This window comes from Gopherus flavomarginatus, chromosome 3, assembly GCF_025201925.1.
Source record: "Gopherus flavomarginatus isolate rGopFla2 chromosome 3, rGopFla2.mat.asm, whole genome shotgun sequence".
In the NCBI taxonomy this organism is placed as follows: domain Eukaryota; kingdom Metazoa; phylum Chordata; order Testudines; family Testudinidae; genus Gopherus; species Gopherus flavomarginatus.
In genome coordinates this window covers 150,286,175-150,303,515 of record NC_066619.1, presented here as the reverse complement: position 1 = coordinate 150,303,515, position 17,341 = coordinate 150,286,175, and the positions used below count along the sequence as shown (strand labels likewise).

The 17,341-nt window shown below is 47.4% G+C and overlaps 1 protein-coding gene across 6 annotated transcripts in view; it reads left to right on the top strand.

Annotated features, from left to right (window-relative positions):
* Nucleotides 1–1,165: 1,165 nt before the first annotated feature.
* Nucleotides 1,166–17,341, top strand: part of LOC127047088 (UDP-glucuronosyltransferase 2A2-like) — a 29,269-nt gene continuing 13,093 nt past the window's right edge. The window contains exons 1-4 of one of the 6 annotated variants that reach the window (XM_050945024.1): nucleotides 4,561–5,117; nucleotides 7,028–7,040; nucleotides 7,810–7,837; nucleotides 14,930–15,275. In XM_050945024.1, the coding sequence (XP_050800981.1) occupies nucleotides 4,778–5,117; nucleotides 7,028–7,040; nucleotides 7,810–7,837; nucleotides 14,930–15,275 (727 nt within the window). In that variant the 5' untranslated portion in view covers nucleotides 4,561–4,777. Of the gene's footprint in view, nucleotides 1,906–4,560; nucleotides 5,502–7,027; nucleotides 7,041–7,809; nucleotides 7,838–11,129; nucleotides 12,053–12,945; nucleotides 13,560–14,623; nucleotides 15,276–17,341 lie in introns of those variants that run through there. The other 5 variants (XM_050945023.1, XM_050945021.1, XM_050945020.1 and 2 more) reach the window with 5 other exon arrangements.

Sequence of the window (17,341 nt, the reverse complement as noted above, 5' to 3'; positions counted from 1 at the left end):
TCTAGTCTAGTTCCATTTCAGGTACTTATTTGTCCTGTCTTACTATTGCATCTGAGCATTTCACCATCTTTAATGTATTTATCCTCCCAACACCCCTGTGAGGTAAGGAAGTGCTATTATTTCCACTGTACAGAGTCAGGGCCACCTCAGATGCCAGGGAGGTCAGGGAAAGAAGCTCAACTTCCCCTCCCCCAAAGGGGCCCTCAGAACCTGGCTCACATATAGGGGGTGGGAAGGAGCTCAGACCCAGTGTTGAAGGGGCAGAGTCCCCCAGATCCCAGCTTGCATGAGGGTTTGAGGAAAGGCCCCCCCTCCCCCGAAAAGTTAGAGCCCCTTCTAAATTAGCTGTACTACTCAGGGCCCATTCCTAAGAAGAGGAAACCCATTTATCAGAAGCAGATAGTAGCAACAGGCCTGTAGCTCATTCTCACATTTCTGCCAAGGGCAGAACTTGGAGTTTGAACTTGGAGTGCAGCGCAGATTCAATGGCCACAGCAGGCCTCTCATCCATCCAGTTACTGAGAGAACAGGCTACCTGCAAACGCTTTTGTTTCAACAGAGCTCTGGTCTTGCTGCACGTGGATATTTCATTCTCTTCAGCAGGTGGCAGTGGGTGGGTATTGTTTGCTGCCAGGGTTATTTGGCCAGCCAGTAACACTGAGGAGTCCAGAAGGACCCCAAGCTGCAGACCAATTTAACTATCTGAAAGACATCCTTGATCACTGGGGATGCTGTAGAGGAAGCAAGTTCTTCATTCTAAGCAGGTTAGATGCCTAACTCCCTTTGAAGCCAAGGGGACTTAGGCACTTGTCTAAGTACCACTAGGAATCTAAGCAGGTTAAGTACCTGTCTACCTCATTAGGTACCTAAATACCTTTGTAAATGTTGCCCTTATCTCTGATTAAAAGTCAGTGGGTGCCGAACTCCTAGTTGTGCCGTTAGCTTTAAAAATCACATGGAACAGCAAGTTCGTGGTGTTCGCTGCTTCTGATAGGGAGAGCTGCAAAGTTTGCTCCATTCCATGCTGAATAGAAGTCCCATCCAGGTTTTCCAGAAAGAGATGGGTGTATCATCAATCATGGGATGTTTCTTACTGACAGCATGAATTTTTTATGACTCACTCTTTTAAGGCAGATCCTTGTGTGAACACAGCCTTTGTCTGCTGATTCACAGCTGCTGCAAGGATGCTAAATTTGCAGTGCACCTGCAGGATGCTACTTTGCCTCTCCCTGCTGGCTGAGAATGTGCTCTCTGGGAAGGTGCTGGTGTGGCCTGCGGATTTCAGCCACTGGATGAATCTGAAACTGGTGACTGAAGAAATGGCAAGCATGGGCCATAACATTACAGTGCTGGTCCATTCAGCATCCCTTTCTGTCAACGCTACTTCAGTTTCCGCTCTTCATTTTGAACCCATCGAGGTTGGATTTACATCTGACAATCTGCAATCACTGTGGGAAAAATTCCTGCATTTCTGGATTTATGAGAAAGCTCAGGTCTCCTTCTGGGAAATGCATAGCACAATGAGGAGCCTCTCGCGTAGCGTTTCTCACACACACAGGCAGATATGTGATGGGGCAGTAAAAAGCAGGAAGCTGCTGGAAAAGCTGCAGTTGTCCCAGTATGATGTCCTTCTCTCAGACCCAGTGCTGCCCTGTGGGGAGCTGCTGGCGGAGCTGCTGAGGGTGCCGTTTATCTTCACCCTGAGGTTTTCCCCAGGCTTTGCATTTGAGAGACTGTGTGGTCAGATATTGGCTCCTCCTTCTTACGTGCCAGCTGCCACCTCTGAGCTACAAGAAAAGATGTCCTTCTTGGAGAGGACTGAAAACCTATTGCTCTACCTCATTCATGACCTTCTGCAGCTCCTGATTTGGAAGGAATGGGACTCCTATTATAGCAGTGTATTGGGTGAGTTTCCGTAAGTACTCACCTCTATTTTCGAAAGGGATGGGTAACATAAGGTGACAAAATGATTGAGGACAGGGCCAGATCCTCAGCTGGTGTAAATGGACTTCAGTGGAGCGACGCGGGTTTCTATGAGCTGAGTATGTGGCCTTGTCAACGTAGAGGTTTCACTGGAGGGTAAACATCTGTATATCAGAAGTAGGGAAACATAATCAATGGTCTTTTCCTCTGAGACAGAGGAAGATATTTGATGAAGTCAGTGGGGCTGCCTCTCCTCTGACACTGTTGTAACTCAGGAGTGACTCTATTGAAGTCAACAGAGACATTGGCCTAAAACAGGGAAAAATGAGGTCCAGGACCCTCTGATTACAGCAGCTACATTGAATCCATACGACCTCTCTCCTCCTTCCCCTTCTCCTCAGCCAGTGACGCTGTCCATTCTGAAGTGTGTGGCTGGAATCTCCTCTGAAGCACTTGTGAAAACCTTGCAGGAATGAAGACTCCTTTTGTTGTTTATGTACAGTGGTGTCACATGTGGCTGCTACCAGTATGTTTCACCAAACCACAACTGACCTGGAATGCCATTGGAAGAAAATAACAAGAGGACCCATGAATAGTTCACTTCCAATTATTTTCTTTGTCATGGTGCAATATTTCTTTAGAGCAGGAGGATGCCATCATGCTCATGGGTTGAAAATTTCCCTCCTCAGTCAGACACTTCTTGTTTCTCATTTCAAATGCAGCACGGTCCTCCTCAATTATCCAAACTAGGGTCATGTCCATCTTTGGTTAAACCAACTTTGCACATAGACAAGCCCTTACACCAGAAACTCTTCTGTTATCTGAAACCTCACTTATCTCAGGTTATTCTTGCCTTCACTGCATTCAGATAATGGAGGTTGTACCTAATTTTGAAACTGAGAGATACATCTGAGGGTATCTAATGCGTACGACGGAGCTGGAGCTGATGACTGCAATTGTTCTGTTGCTTTTCCACATGGCTTCTTCCAATTGCTTTATGATGAAACTGCATTTATTTTCTTTTGGGGACTACTTACAAGTTTAGGTCTGATTGACAGCCTGTTGGAAAGAACCCCATTGGCTTAACTGAGCCCTTCTAACATGTAAGAGGGAAACCCTTGCATGAAGAGGATTAAAGGCTGTATATTCCTTGCATAAGAAGAATTTCCAGGTGGCCAGGTCAGCTGGCTTTGGGGCCCTTTTATGCCACAGAGTGGTAGAAGGAGGGCATGACAGAGTGAGAAGAGACCCAGGGTATTTAACCCAGCCTACTAGCCTAGGGAGAAGCAGCCAACGTAGGAAACAAGGCAAAGCAGAAGGAAGAAAAAAAACTGGTGAAAACAGAGGCCAAAAGAATCACAGATGAACTATCCCAAATAGAAGGGGCCTATGCTTGTTTTCACTAGACTTTTGTAGCTGGAGATAATTGATTGACAATTAGTTTGAGATAGTTGATTGCCAGTTAACTCCAGGAAATTTAACATGTTCCTAAAGACTTACTGTGGACTCTCCTCACTGTAGACAGGCTGTGCTGATCCCTGGAGAAAAGAACAGGACCTGTGTAACATGATGAAATGTGGCACTCAGGGGCAGCTCTAGGCATTTTGCCACCCCAAGCACAGCAGGCAGGCTGCCTTCGGCGGCTTGCCTGCGGAGTGTCCGCTGGACCTTCTGTAGGCAAGTCGCCGAGGGTAACCTGCCTGCCGCCCTCGTGGTGCCAGCAGAGCGCCCCCTACGGCTTGCTGCCCCAAGCACGCGCTTGGCGTGCTGGAGCCTGGAGCCACCCCTGTGTGCACTGTGTCCACACCAGCCTTTACAAATCTGTTAATTACCTCAAGTTAATTGGCAATCAATTAACTCCAGGTATAAAAGTCTTGTGAAAGTGTCAGGTAGACTCAGGACTCAGTTTGTCAGACCACTCTGTTTTATTAGCACAGCGCTCTGCTAATAACACCCAGATAATGTGAGCCCCCATACAAGACCCAAACAGTCTTATTTATACAGATAAAAGGGTGTGAACTACACAAAGGGACAAAGAGAGCAAAACTGTAAAATTTACCTGGGGCACAGCATGCATCTCCTACTTCCTTACTAACTCTTATCGATCTAAGGCTAATACTTCACCAATCGCCCTTAAATGGAGCAATTGTTCTACCTTAATGTCTGCTTTCCTGACACCTGGATGACAGCATTCTTTTCATTTCTACTTAAAGGCACATACAGCATTCTTTAATTCATTCTATTTCTTTAATATAATTCGTTTCACTTTCACAAAAGCAAGCCCCTAACTTTACAGATTGGCTATAGTAGACATGCTGTCACTTTCCTGGCTTCCCTATCACAGCTCCTGTAGGATCTATCACTGGAAAACAGTTACAGAAACCCACATGCTGCAATACAGTTGGCAATGCATTTCTTTCTTTCTCCTTAATGCTCTTTCTCCTAAAGTGAGGCAATATTATTTTTCTAGAGTCCTTCCTCTATCTGGTGATTAGTTCTCTCTCTGCCGTAGAGGCAGTAGCAGTTAGTACAAAGAGCAGTGATTCATCCAGAGCAAGAATGAATGTTAGTGATTGCTCAACAGAGGGAGTGATGTAACTCCAATCTTGTTTCCTGCTGTAGATTGAAGCAGGCAATTCATATGGTCTTATCCAGGACAGGATTATGTGCTGGCACAGATTGATTTTACTGCCAAGGTATTCCCTGTGCTCTGAGACAACTAAGGTTAATCAGTGTTGGAAGTTTTAGAACATCATCTCCACCGTGGACTGTCCTCTTGTGTACTGGCACCTGGATCGAAAGAAGTAGGCAAGCAAGCAAGCAGAGTGCAACAGCTTACAAGGAAACACAGCACATGATGTCGGGGAAGTGTATTGCAGCCCTCTTTTTGGTTCTGGGCTCTAGCGTGGGCTCAGGGTCCTGTGGGAAGGTGCTGGTCTGGCCAGCTGATTACAGTCACTGGCTCAATGTAAAGTCCATTTTAGAAGAGCTCGCAGACAGGGGCCATGAGGTGACTGTGCTGTTGTCTTCATCCTTTCTGGGCATAGATCCCACCAGACCTTCCCCTTTCAATTTTGAGGTGATCCCTATGCCATTCACAAAAGAGGATATGGCTTCCCTGCTGGAAGACTTTCTCCACATGTGGCTTTATGAACTGCCCAACTTTTCATACTGGGAGACCACTTCCAGGCTGTGTAACTTAATATCACGGATGCGGTCTGTGAACAAAGCAACTTGTGATTCGGTGGTGTGGAATGAGAAGCTGATGAAGATGCTGAGAGAGGCTGCCTTCGACATTCTCCTTGCAGATCCATTAGTGCTGGGTGGGGAGCTAGTGGCAGAGAAGCTTGGCATCCCATTTGTCTATACTATCCGGTTCTCTATAGGGAGCACAGTGGAGCGGCTGTGTGGTGAGCTTCCAGCCCCTCCTTCGTACGTGCCTGCCAGCATGGGCAGCCTGACGGACAGGATGTCCTTCATGGAGAGGATGAAAAACATGTTCTTTTATGCTCTTCAGGATGTTCTGTTTCACCAGGTTTTCTGGAGAGAATGGAGTCAGTACTACAGCGATGTTTTAGGTAAGGCTGCTCTTGTTTGCCGTGATTGTGTCTTTACTGTGGGCTGCATTGTGTGAAAGGAAGCCTAGTCCAGTGGGTGAGGATTCCAGGCACCCGGCTTCAATTTCCTGGGCCGAGTCTAGATTTCAAGCTTTTGCCGGCATAGTGATGTCCATCAGGGCTGTGACCTCTGCTGGCAGCTGTGCTGGTACTAGCCCCTAGCATAAACAAAGTTGTATCAGAAAAACTGCCCCTTTACTTGTGTAACCCTTCTGCCCCTCTAAGTTGGCAGCAACAAGGGCCAGGTTCAGTATCCAGGGGTTCCGTTTCAGTAACACAATGCATAACCGGCTCGAGCGCCCACTCAGTGACCTGGGACACTCACATACCACACCCTCCTGGGCGCCTCTAGGAGGCAATACTTCCCCTCTCACAAGCATGGAGTCTTGAGTGTAGCAAAATCCTTTTAATAAAAGAAGGAAACAATGTGGCATCCCACTGGAGAAACACCACAAACAGGATTATAACACAAACCATAAACAAAACCCACCTCCAAGTACGTTTGGCACTGTCCTTTCCCCTTTAGGGTCTTAAGTCCAATTACCCCAAAGTTCAACAACCCAAAAGTCTCTGGTCAGTGCCACCCCAGAATTCAAGAGTTTATCTGCTGAGTTTTACCCCCCCAGCCTGGGTGGAAAGTGGGGGGAAGTCCACACAGGGTGCTAAGGGGCACCTTACGTGGGCCAGGGTCAACTGCTCCACCTCTCCGTGATGTTCTGCTGCAGCCTTCACTGCGACCAGCTCCACCACACCAGCTGTGCCGCTCCTCCAGCTGTCCCTGCAAACTGCTTCACTCCTCTCACTGTTCCATGGGCTGCTCCAACACGCTGCAAACTGCTTTGCTCTGCCAGCCGCTTAACAGTAGGTCTTCAGGCTCCCCCACAGGTTAACACAGTACTCAGTGATCTCAGCTCAGCCCCTTCAGTGATTTCAGCTTTTAGTAGGGGAGCCCTGGTGTTGGTGCACCATTGGCTCAACATGAATTCAGCTCAGCAGTCTCTAGATAGACTCCTAATAGAATAAAAAATTAACTCTACTCTTTAACCATGGAGAGAGGAGAATGTGCAATTGGTATTCCAGGCCCTCAGGTACACACACCAGTCCCCAACCTCTCTCCATTCATGGGGTTTTGGAACCCATGTTTAGCAAGTACCGCCCAACTGAGGTTGAGTCATCTCTGTCACAAAGCAGTCCCACAGCTCCCCCATTCACACAATCAGGTGACAAACTTTTTTTTTCCTCCTGCCCCAATAACAAAGAAATTGGGGATCCCAAAGCTGTTAAAATAACCATCCCAGTCTGCTGTGGGCTTATGCAAAGTGGGGGGTGGATGCCAATGCAAATCTTTCCACACTTTGAAATTCCTGAAATTCTTTCCACACTCCCTACAATTCACCACCAGATGTCAGGGTAGTGCTCGTCCTGACTGCTTACACTTGTATAGCTTGTTTTGCTTAGAGGGGCTGGGATAAGCTACACCGGAAGAGCCCAGTTTTGCTGGTATAAGCAGCAGCCCTCTAAGGAACACTTGCCAAGCTAGGATACTGGCTAAACACTCCTGGCCCAAGGCACTTCTATATCAGTTTAACTGTGTCTGCACCAGGAGTTGTCCCGTCATAGGTATTTTGGTAAAAAATGACATCCCTAAACCGAAAAGGTACATCAATACAGGAACTGCGTGGAGCCCACACCTTCATCGCGCTGTGCTTAGTTCCCCAGCTGTACATTCTTGTGACATTTCTAGCCTTGCCACTTCCCTTCACAGCTAGAAAGGGGAGTGAAGAAAAAGCCTTGGTCTCAGTGCCCGGCTGTGCCAACTTCCTGCTCTACATGGGGCAGCCAAGCAGGTGGGAGGCAGAGGAGAAAGAGAAAGACCCTAGGAAACTCTGCTGGTTGAAACACACAGCTTTTTCTCTCCCCTCCATGGATTATTTCTTGGTAGAGGAAACGGGGGCCTAAAATCATTCCATCAGTTTCTTTTGGCCTGATCCTATAAAGCAGCACAACAAGTAACCACCAGGCCTTGTGGTGAAAGCACTGGACTGGGGATGCAAGAGATCTGGATTCTAGTCCCAGCTCTGCCACAGACTACCCATGTGACCTTGGGCACCTCACTTCACTTCTTCATGGCTCCATTTACTATGGGTAAAATAATCCTTCCTCTCTCCCATCTGTTTGTCGTCTCACCTGTTTCGAGGGCAAGCTTTCTTGCTGTGTGTTTGTACAGCTCCTGGCACGATGGGGCCAGATTTTCAATTGGGGCTTCTAGGTTCTATTGTGACATTAGTAATAATAAGGTGGCTCACAATAAGTATACCAGGAACCATTTTGAAAGCTGTTGGCTGTTTGCAGTGAATTGATCAAATGTTACACTGTGGGCTCTAGTTTCTATTTTGAACCTTATTATAAGAATAACAAAATGAGGCCTGATTTCCAAAGGGGCTAAGAGTGTGCAGGTCCCCTTGATGTAAACAAAGCTGCCAGGGCTTATCAGTCAGGTCCTGACTAATCTACCTTTTCAAAGAATATGTTTCAAATGGCCCAAATTAAGGTGTCATCAGGGCAGATACTGCAATGGAATGAGTAGCTCGTTATAAGTGCCTAGTGCTGTTGAAATGGAGACATTTGGGACATCACCCAGTGAAGGTGCAGCATAGTGAGTTTCCCGAATGAGAAGGGTTAGCTGTAGAGTTGTTGTAACATTCATCCGGTTTTGTCTTTTGAGACTGTCATCTCTTTGGGGCCCAGCCTGCTGTCCTGTGTGTCCGTACAGGACTTAGCCTATATCCGGGGCTACTGCCCTGCAAATAATGCTGCTATGTAAAGAGGGAGAAGATGAATCATTCCCCATGTGAACCCGGATATAAAATGGAGTCATGCTGGTTTGCTTTCCATGGTTTGATTGACCAACATTGCTCACCGAAAAAGGAATTTAAACCCACTGATATAAAGTCACTAGGTAGTTGGCTCTTTGTCTTATGTACAAAGAGTTTCGACTGTCTTTACAAAATAAAAAATCTAGACCAAAGGAGAGGTTTTCAAAAGTGTGTAGGGATTTAGGAGCACAGGCACCATTGAGGGACTTGAGCTTCTAAATCCTTTGAGTGTTTTTTGAAACCCCTCCTATTATTTATTCAAATCGACTAGCTACTTTTCTAGATACCAATCTAATTTATTATGCTCATGGTAATTGGTTGTTTATTCCTTAGTAGCTCCTGTGAACCACAATCAAGGCCCCTATGCTAAGCCTTGTACAGATAAGTAACAGAAAAGATAAGCCCTGACTCAGAGATCTTGTAATCCGGGTGTCAGACCTGATGTGAGAGGTGGACAAAATGGACACATGCTATTGAGAGGATGCGGGAACAATACATTGATGTGAGTTCAGCAGAGAAGCTAAATTGTCAGCTTGCCATATGCCTAAGAAGTGCCAGAAAGGAGTGATTTGTTGGCATCATGGCAGAAGTAGTTAAAACTTGTTGGAGTTTGATTTTTATCAGAGTTTTTTTTAAATAAACTACAGTCAATATTATGAGGAAGCCGGGCATTGACAATGTACCTGTGTAACCCCCACACCTCCTGGGTGTGGTGTTCTGTCCCATGTAGTAGCACTGAGACTTGGAGAGATTGAGTCCACTCTACAGCTTTAGCTCACAGCCAGGGCGGCTCCAGGCACCAGCGTACCAAGTGCGTGCCTGGGTCGGAAAGCCGTGGGGGGCGGCCTGCCAGTCGCCGTGAGGGCGGCAGTCGGGCAGCCTTTGGCGGCATGCCTGCGGGAGGTCCACTGGTTCTGCGGCTTTGGTGGCAATTTGGCGGCGGGTATGCCGAAGGCATGGGACTGGCGGACCTCCCGCAGGCATGCCGCCGAATCCACGTTACCAGTGGACCTCCTGCAGCCATACTGCTGAATCCGTGTTACCAGCGGACCTCCCGCAGGCATGCTGCTGAAGGCTGCCTGACTGCTGTGCTTGGGGCAGCAAAATATGTAGAACCGCCCCTGCTAACAGCCATGTGACTTTTAGCTCATGCAGTAGAGGCTCGTGCATTTAGCTCCAGAGGTCCCCGGTTCGATCCTGCCTGATGACAACCGGGATCTGTCAGCATTACCCCTGCTCTGAGAATGGACACTTACATGAAACCCTCTACTCCCTCCCAAAGGCTTAACTGGTTGATCTAAAATGGCATTCCTCCAACTGCAGAAGAGAACATTAAGCTGAGAGACCTCGCTCCTAACCAATTTCACTCTTAATGATAAAAGCAGGCTCTAATGTTCAAGGCTGAGTGTGTCATAGCTTTGCTATTATCTAAATGCACTAGCAGTATCACACTTTGCAGTGTATGCAAAACACTTTGGCCCTGATTGTGCCCTAGTGATGGAGTGGGATGAGGCCGAGGTAGAGGTGATGCAGTGTCCCATGGAAAGATAATACAGTGATCCATGCCCCATCCTTCAGTTGCCTTCACAGCCACTTCCTCAGTTGCTCCCAGAGCTAGCAAAGAGCTCTCTGTGGGACCAGGGATCTGCACGCACACAGGGCTGGGGTAGGGTAATTAGGATTGTCCCACCATCAGCCCTGCAGTTTCCCAGAGAAAGATAATCCTGTCCCCAGCTCTGTTATCATTCTGCCCCTCCCACGCCATGTGAGACTCCCCTTACAGGAGAGATCCTGGAGACAGCTGTGTTTGGTGGGGTCCCTGTAATCCTGGCTCCATTGCGCCACGGCTAGGGAATGGCTCAGAGTCCCTCTGTGTGAGTGTAGAGGCGCAGGGCTTCCATGCAATTTGCCCAGGCCTCTTGCTGATTTGGAGAGATCCGCATGGCTCTTAGGGGATGGTGGGGTTAGTGGGCTGCCCCATTCTGTGTGGAGCCATCCCCCATGGAGCATCTCAGGAGAACCCGCCCCCCTCTGCTTTGCCCTGGGGGTTTTCCCACAGGAGGAGGGGCAGTCTGGCCCTATGTTTTGTGTGTAATAGGTGCTGGTGCGTGTGACACAGAGGCTCTGCTGCTCTGCCCCCACCACCATGGAGAAATTGGGAGCCAGTGAGAGTGCTTCACTTGGGGAACAAGGGAAGCCACAGCAGCAGCCCAAGTGGGCAAGAACTGTGAAACTCTGATGTCCTAAAGCTTCCTCTGCCTGCCCGTCTCCTGGAGTTCCTCCCACGATCCCCAGGGACCTCCTCCAGCACTACTCCTATCACCCAGCACGGAGGCAGAAGCCAGGCGACATTCACATTCAAGACAAGTGTTCCCAAATACCGCAGACCCAAATGCGTCTGTAAAACTATTCGTCAGCCAATCACAAATCATGAATAAGTTGGTGACAGTGAGTCATGATTGGTGGAAGAGAAACCAGTGATTACAGGGTCAGGTCCTGGTAATAAGGGTCTGCTCCAAAGCCCATGGAAATCATTGGAAAGACTCGCATTGATTTAGTGAGCTTTGGACTGGGGCCATAGTTTGCAACTGAAAGATGACAATTTTCCTGCAGATCTGAAAATGCACCTTGTGTAACAATAGCTGTCCAGCAGAGGGAGCAGGTTGTTTTCAATCCTGCAGGAGAATCCATCAGTTTCATTCCAGAAGGAGAATTCTAGGTGATCCAGAACAGGATTTGGTACTTGCTGAATGTTTCCCCACATATGGTAATTTTGCATTGAAATGACCTTATTCTTCTATCAGGATTGGAACATTCAGCATCCAGTCTTTGTGGGCTGTGCTTAGAAGTGTTTACACGGTGGACTCTGGAACTGAACTTAGCTCTGCTGAGAGCTGCCGCGTACAGCCATGATGTTGAAGAAGTGGCTTTTGCTGGTGCTGTGGGCTCACATGAGCTACTGGGGCTCAGGATCCTGTGGGAAGGTGCTGGTCTGGCCCAGTGAGGCCAGTCACTGGCTCAACATGAAACTGGTGCTGGAGGAACTCTCCCTTCGGGGCCATGATGTGACTGTGCTGGTGCCTTCAGCAAATTTGTTCATCGACTACAATGAGTCCTCTTCCCCATTTGACTTTGAGGTCCTTCCGGTGCCCTTTACCAAGGAGACCGTGGCGGCCATGTTGGAGGACTTCTTGCACCTGTGGATGTATGAGCTTCCCCACCTGTCCTACTGGGAGGGCCTGGTGAAAGTGATGGAAAACGTGGAAGTCTTTGTCACGCTGTCGAAGCAGATCTGTGACAGTGTGGTGCTGAACCCCAGGCTGATAGCAAAGCTCCAGCAAGCAGGGTTTGATATGCTAATCGCAGACCCTCTTTCTCTGGGCGGTGAGCTGGTAGCAGAGTTGCTTGAAATCCCTTTTGTCTATACTTTCCGGTTCTCTGATGGGAACACAGCGGAGCGGCTGTGTGGGGGGCTTCCAGCCCCTCCTTCGTACGTGCCTGCCAGCACGGGGGGACTGACGGACAGGATGTCCTTCATGGAGAGATGGCAAAACCTGCTCTTTTATACTCTTCAGGATGTTCTGTTTCACCAGGTTTTCTGGAGAGAATGGAGTCAGTACTACAGCGATGTTTTAGGTAAGGCTGCTCTTGTTTGCCGTGATTGTGTCTATACCATCACATCAAAAATGGAGGGCCGCACTTTCTGAAAGGAAGGCTGGTCCAGTGGGTAGGGTGCTACTCTGGGACTCCAGACACCTTGGTTCAACTTCATGCTCTGCCACATATTTCCTGGGTGACCTTGGGCAAGTCACATAGGGCTTGTCTGTAGATAAAAGTTGTACTGCTTTAGCTATACCATTGTAGCTAAAATGGTACCACACCTGGAGTGAGGAGGGACGTGTCCAGGTGTTTATAGCAGCATCACCTCTTCCCATGTGGAAAGGGGAATATGTTATATGGGTATAAGGCATGTTTCAGTCAACATCACTGACTCCTTGCTAGCGATTATACTGGTATAGCTATTTTTTTTTAAACCCCAAACATACCTTGATGGAAATAGTTGTACTGGTTAAAAACAAACAAACAAACAAACAAAAAACCTGTTTAGATAAGGCCTCCATCTCTCTGCACCTCAATTCCCTATCTGTATATGAGGATGCTAGCCATGCATTACCTCACAAGGATGTTGTCAGGACTACTATATTAAACATTGTGATGTGCTGGTCAGATAAATACAGTCATAGGTTGGGTTAAACCTTGTTGAAACTGGTGGGAGTATCAGTCCCCCTCATTCTGGATAAATGTAAAAAAAAAAATAATAGATAAATAAACTTCTTCATGGAACCAGATAGCTGAACCAGTTAGGGGTCTCTGCCCAGAACAAAGTCACGTGGAAGGCTGGAGTAGGAGTTGTCGTGTGACCCACAGCATTCCTCTGTGATCTGATAACAGTAAGGGGCAGGGGATTTATTGGATTGGATTGTGTCAGAGAAGCAGATTAACATACCAGAGAAGCTAGGAGAAAAGGAATAGAAAGTCAAGGAGACAGCTGAACAAGCACTGGGACTAGGAGAATGACCCTTAGGGGGAAAAGCTTCTATAGGGAGCTTTTTGAGCAGAGTTGTGTGGAAGGAAGCCGGGCTTTGTGCACTCTTTACAAGTAAACAGGATTGCTTCACAGAGAGACCTGTGGAACAAATGATGGAATAAATAATGGAAGTGCTCAGAGAAATCGAAGCTGGACAAAAGGAAGTATAACAAGACCTAAAACAATTAGAGACTTTGCAAAAGGAATTAAAGCAGCATCTGGAGTCTTCCCAGAATAGCCTGAGGGATGAATTGCAGGCAGAGGTGAAATCTCTATTGGAGTGGCAACTACAAAGAGTCTGGAGTTGCAACACTCCCAGTTTGCAATAGTAAGACAGATCAGATCAGTAAGTCAGATTATCTGACTGCTATAGACCAGAAGGTTTTCCATGGATTAGTGGAGACCAAAGAAAACTCTGGCCAGTCTGGAACTTGCTAACAGAGATGAGCTGCAGCAAGGAGTTCAGGATCTGAGAAATCGGCTTGAAAAGAAAATCAAAGGGTCACAGACCACAGCGAAAGGTGGCCGCCTGGATGAGCCAGCTGGAGGAGTTGGGTAAGACCAGACATTTAACAATAAATGCCAAGAAAAGGTGTCTTATAAATTCATTATGTGGACTTTTCCTTTCAAGATGTGGCTCAGATAAAGCAAATATTCACTGCAAACAAGTAGCTGAAGTAAAAGGTGCCTGTGTAGGAAAGTAGCAGTTTCAGTCTGTCACATGCATACACTGTGCCAGAGACGAGGTATTTGTTGGCATCGTGATAAAGGTAGTTAAACCTGTTTGAGTTTGTGGGATGGGACTAGTTCTGAGAACACACCACAGACAAGCATTTGCCCACAGGCAAGGTAACGAGGAAGCTGGGTGTTTGCCAACTACCTGCTCTGAGAATGGAAGCTTCACCAGAAGGAGGGTTACGCTTTTCAACTCCTAGAGGTTCATTGGTTGATCCAAAGATGGCATTCCCCGCGTTGCTGAAGAGAACACTAAGCAGAGAGGTCTGGTTCCTAACCAACTTCCCTCTTACTGATAAAAACAGATGCTCATATTCAAGGCTATGAGTGTGTGATGGCTGCTCTGTGATCTGTATGCACTAGCAGTATTGCACTGGGCATTGAATGCAAAAAGCTCTGGCTCTGATTGTGCCCCAGTGATCCTTGAGTAGGGCAGGCTAGGCAGTAAGGGTGATGCAGAGTTTCCTGTGGAAAGATAATATAGTGACCCATGCGCTATCATCCAAGGATGGATCACTCTCTTCTCCTTGGAAAGAGGCCTCAGCTGCATCCACAGCCACCTTCTCCACACATTGCATTACAACAGTTGTCCTGCAGAGGTAACGGTGCCTTCTCCTGTAGCAGAATCCTAGGTGATCCACGACAGAGTTTGGTACTTGCTGAGCATGTCCCCAAATATGGTAATTTTGCATTGAAATGACCTTATATGAAGATTGCAACATTCAAGATCCAGTCTTTGTGGGCTGTGCTTAAAAGTGTTTACACTGTGGACTTTGGAACTGAACTTAGCTCCAATGAGAGGTGCAGCCAGGATGTTGAAGAAATGGCTTTTGCTGGTGCTGTGGGTTCACATGAGCTACTGAGGCTCAGGATCCTGTGGGAAGGTGCTGGTCTGGCCCACCGATGCCAGTCACTGGCTCAACATAAAACTGGTGCTGGAGGAACTCTCCCTTCGGGGCCATGATGTGACTGTGCTGGTGCCTTCAGTAAATTTGCGCATCGATTACAATGAGCCCTCTTCCCCGTTTGACTTTGAGGTCCTTCCAGTGCCCTTTACCAAGGAGACCATGGTGGCCCTGTTGGAGGACTTCCTGCACCTGTGGATGTATGAGCATCCCCGTCTGTCCTACTGGGAGCTCATGTTGAAAATGAAAGAATTCATGGAAGTCTCTATCAAGATGTTCAAGCAGACCTGTGACAGTGTAGTGCTGAACCCCAGGCTGATAGCAAAGCTCCAGCAAGCAGGGTTTGATGTGCTGATCTCAGACCCTCTTTCTCTGGGCGGTGAGCTGGTAGCAGAGTTGCTTGAAATCCCTTTTGTCTATACTTTCCGGTTCTCTGAAGGGAACACAGTGGAGCGGCTGTGTGGGGGGCTTCCAGCCCCTCCTTCATACGTACCTGCCAGCACGGGGGGATTGACAGACAGGATGTCCTTCATAGAGAAGATGACAAACTTGCTGCTTTATATTTACCATGATGTTTTTTTCCTGCATTTCTGGGGGGATGAATGGAATCAGTATTACAGTGATGTCTTAGGTGAGACTGTGACTGGACATACATAGCTTTTTAGCCCAGGCCAAGACTTTAAAAATTGGGGGCCTCAAGTTAGGAACTCAATTTAGGTCCCTAAGTGGCCTTCTTCTTCAAGAGCACTGAGTACTTTCACCTCCAAAGCCAGATATAAGTATTGAAAGGAATTTTAGATGTAATTTTCTTTTTACTGTTTGATCAATTTTTGCATTTCTCTGAGCTGGGACAATTAGTTTTATAAAAGTTTCAAATACATTTCACTTCCTGGTTTTCCCATGTGAGCACAGTCCTGCAGGGACAGTGGAGGATTCCTTAAGGATAAGTTGTTTACATTTTAAATGAAATTTAACGTTCTAGGTTTTGTAGAAACTTGTATTCACAAAGCCTCAAATGTCAGCCAAACATGCCCTGAATGTGGGCACAGTCCTGCTCCCTTTTTAATAAACAGGAGCTAAGCTTTACCACTGATCTCCAATTAACCACCTTTGCATTCTTAGGGTATGTCCAGACTACCCGCCGTATTTGCGGGTAGCGATCAATTTATCGGGAATCGATATATCGTGTCTCATCTAGATGTGATATATCGATCCCCGAACGCACTCCTCGTCGACTCTGGAACTTCACTGGAGTGAGCGGCGGTAGCGGAGTCAGCGGGGGAGCCACGAATGTCGATCCCGCGCGGTGAGGATGGGAAGTAGGTCGGAATAAGATACTTAGACTTCAGCTACGGTATTACCATAGCTGAAGTTGTGTATCTTACATCGACACTCCCCTCCCCGCCCCAGTGTAGACCAGGCCTTAGTCCCATTTCCCTGGGAAGTATCTAAATGAGGCCCAGGGTTGAAGTTAAGCCCCCAGTTCAGTAAAGTATCCCTACTCAAGAAGGGTGCTTAAACATGTGCTTTAACTTGAAGTCAATGGGATCTAAGCACGTGTTTATGTGCTTTCTGGAATTGGGGCCAGATTGGTCTGAGATCTTAATTACCTTGTATATTATAAAAATAATGTTTATTATATGGGCAATGTAAGACGTGTGCTCTTAAATGCTCGTTTCCTTGCTCGTACGTGCTTGAGTTTTGTAATGGACATGAGAGGTAAGACCATGGCTTTCAGAGAGCAGCCTGAAGACTTGGTCGTCGTCTTTGCAGGATCATGTGCTAGTTCCAGTGCAGTCAATAGGCAACATTTTCAAGCACATTGAAGTCCTATTTCTGAAAGTGACTAAGGAACTGATTGGCAAAGGGAATTTAGGCTCCTGGCAGGAGTTACAAAAGTGCCTCTGTGAGTTTGTCCCTTTGAGTTTCAATGGGAGTTAAACACCTAACCTGCCTAGGCACATCTATAAATTTCACACTGCCACCTGCGGTATCTTTAGGCACTTAAATACCTTTGAAAATCTAACCCTAAGACACTTAGGATATGTCTACACTGCAGTTCAAACCCCACGGCTGTTCCATGCCAGCTGATCTGGGCTCACGCCGGCTGTGGGGCTGTTTAATTGCAGAGTAGGTGTTTGGACTCGGGCTGGAGCTTGGGCTCAAAGAGCCCTGTGAGGTGGGAGCTTTTGAAATTTCTGCGCATTAAGACAACTTCCTGGAGTAAAGTTGTATGTGCAGGTTTGAGGCCTACACTGGCGAGGCGTGTGCAGGACAGCCAGCCTTCCTTCTCAACATCATGAAAAAGTGATCAACGAGCAGAGCAAATGAAGTATCCGAGAGAAGGCAGCCAACACCCTAAGCCCTAGGCCTGTGGCCCTCCCAACCAAGCCCCTGACCCTCGCCAGGCCTTAGTTAACCCATCTGAAAAAGATAAGGCTACTAACAATGATGTATAGGTCTGTAGTGCTTTATCCGTAGATCCCAACACACTTTAAAGATGTGAGTAAGCACTGCAAGCCCAATAGAACGCTTGGCCCAGCAAAGTACAGACGTGCTGTAGCCAGATGGTTTGGGAGGTCTTTATATAGTGTTGTTGGCTATGGACTGTTTTCCAAACTGTGTCTATGCAGAAACGAGAGCAAATGGCTATATGATTATCAGCAGCCCAGCAGGGGAGCAGTTTGCTGGGATTGC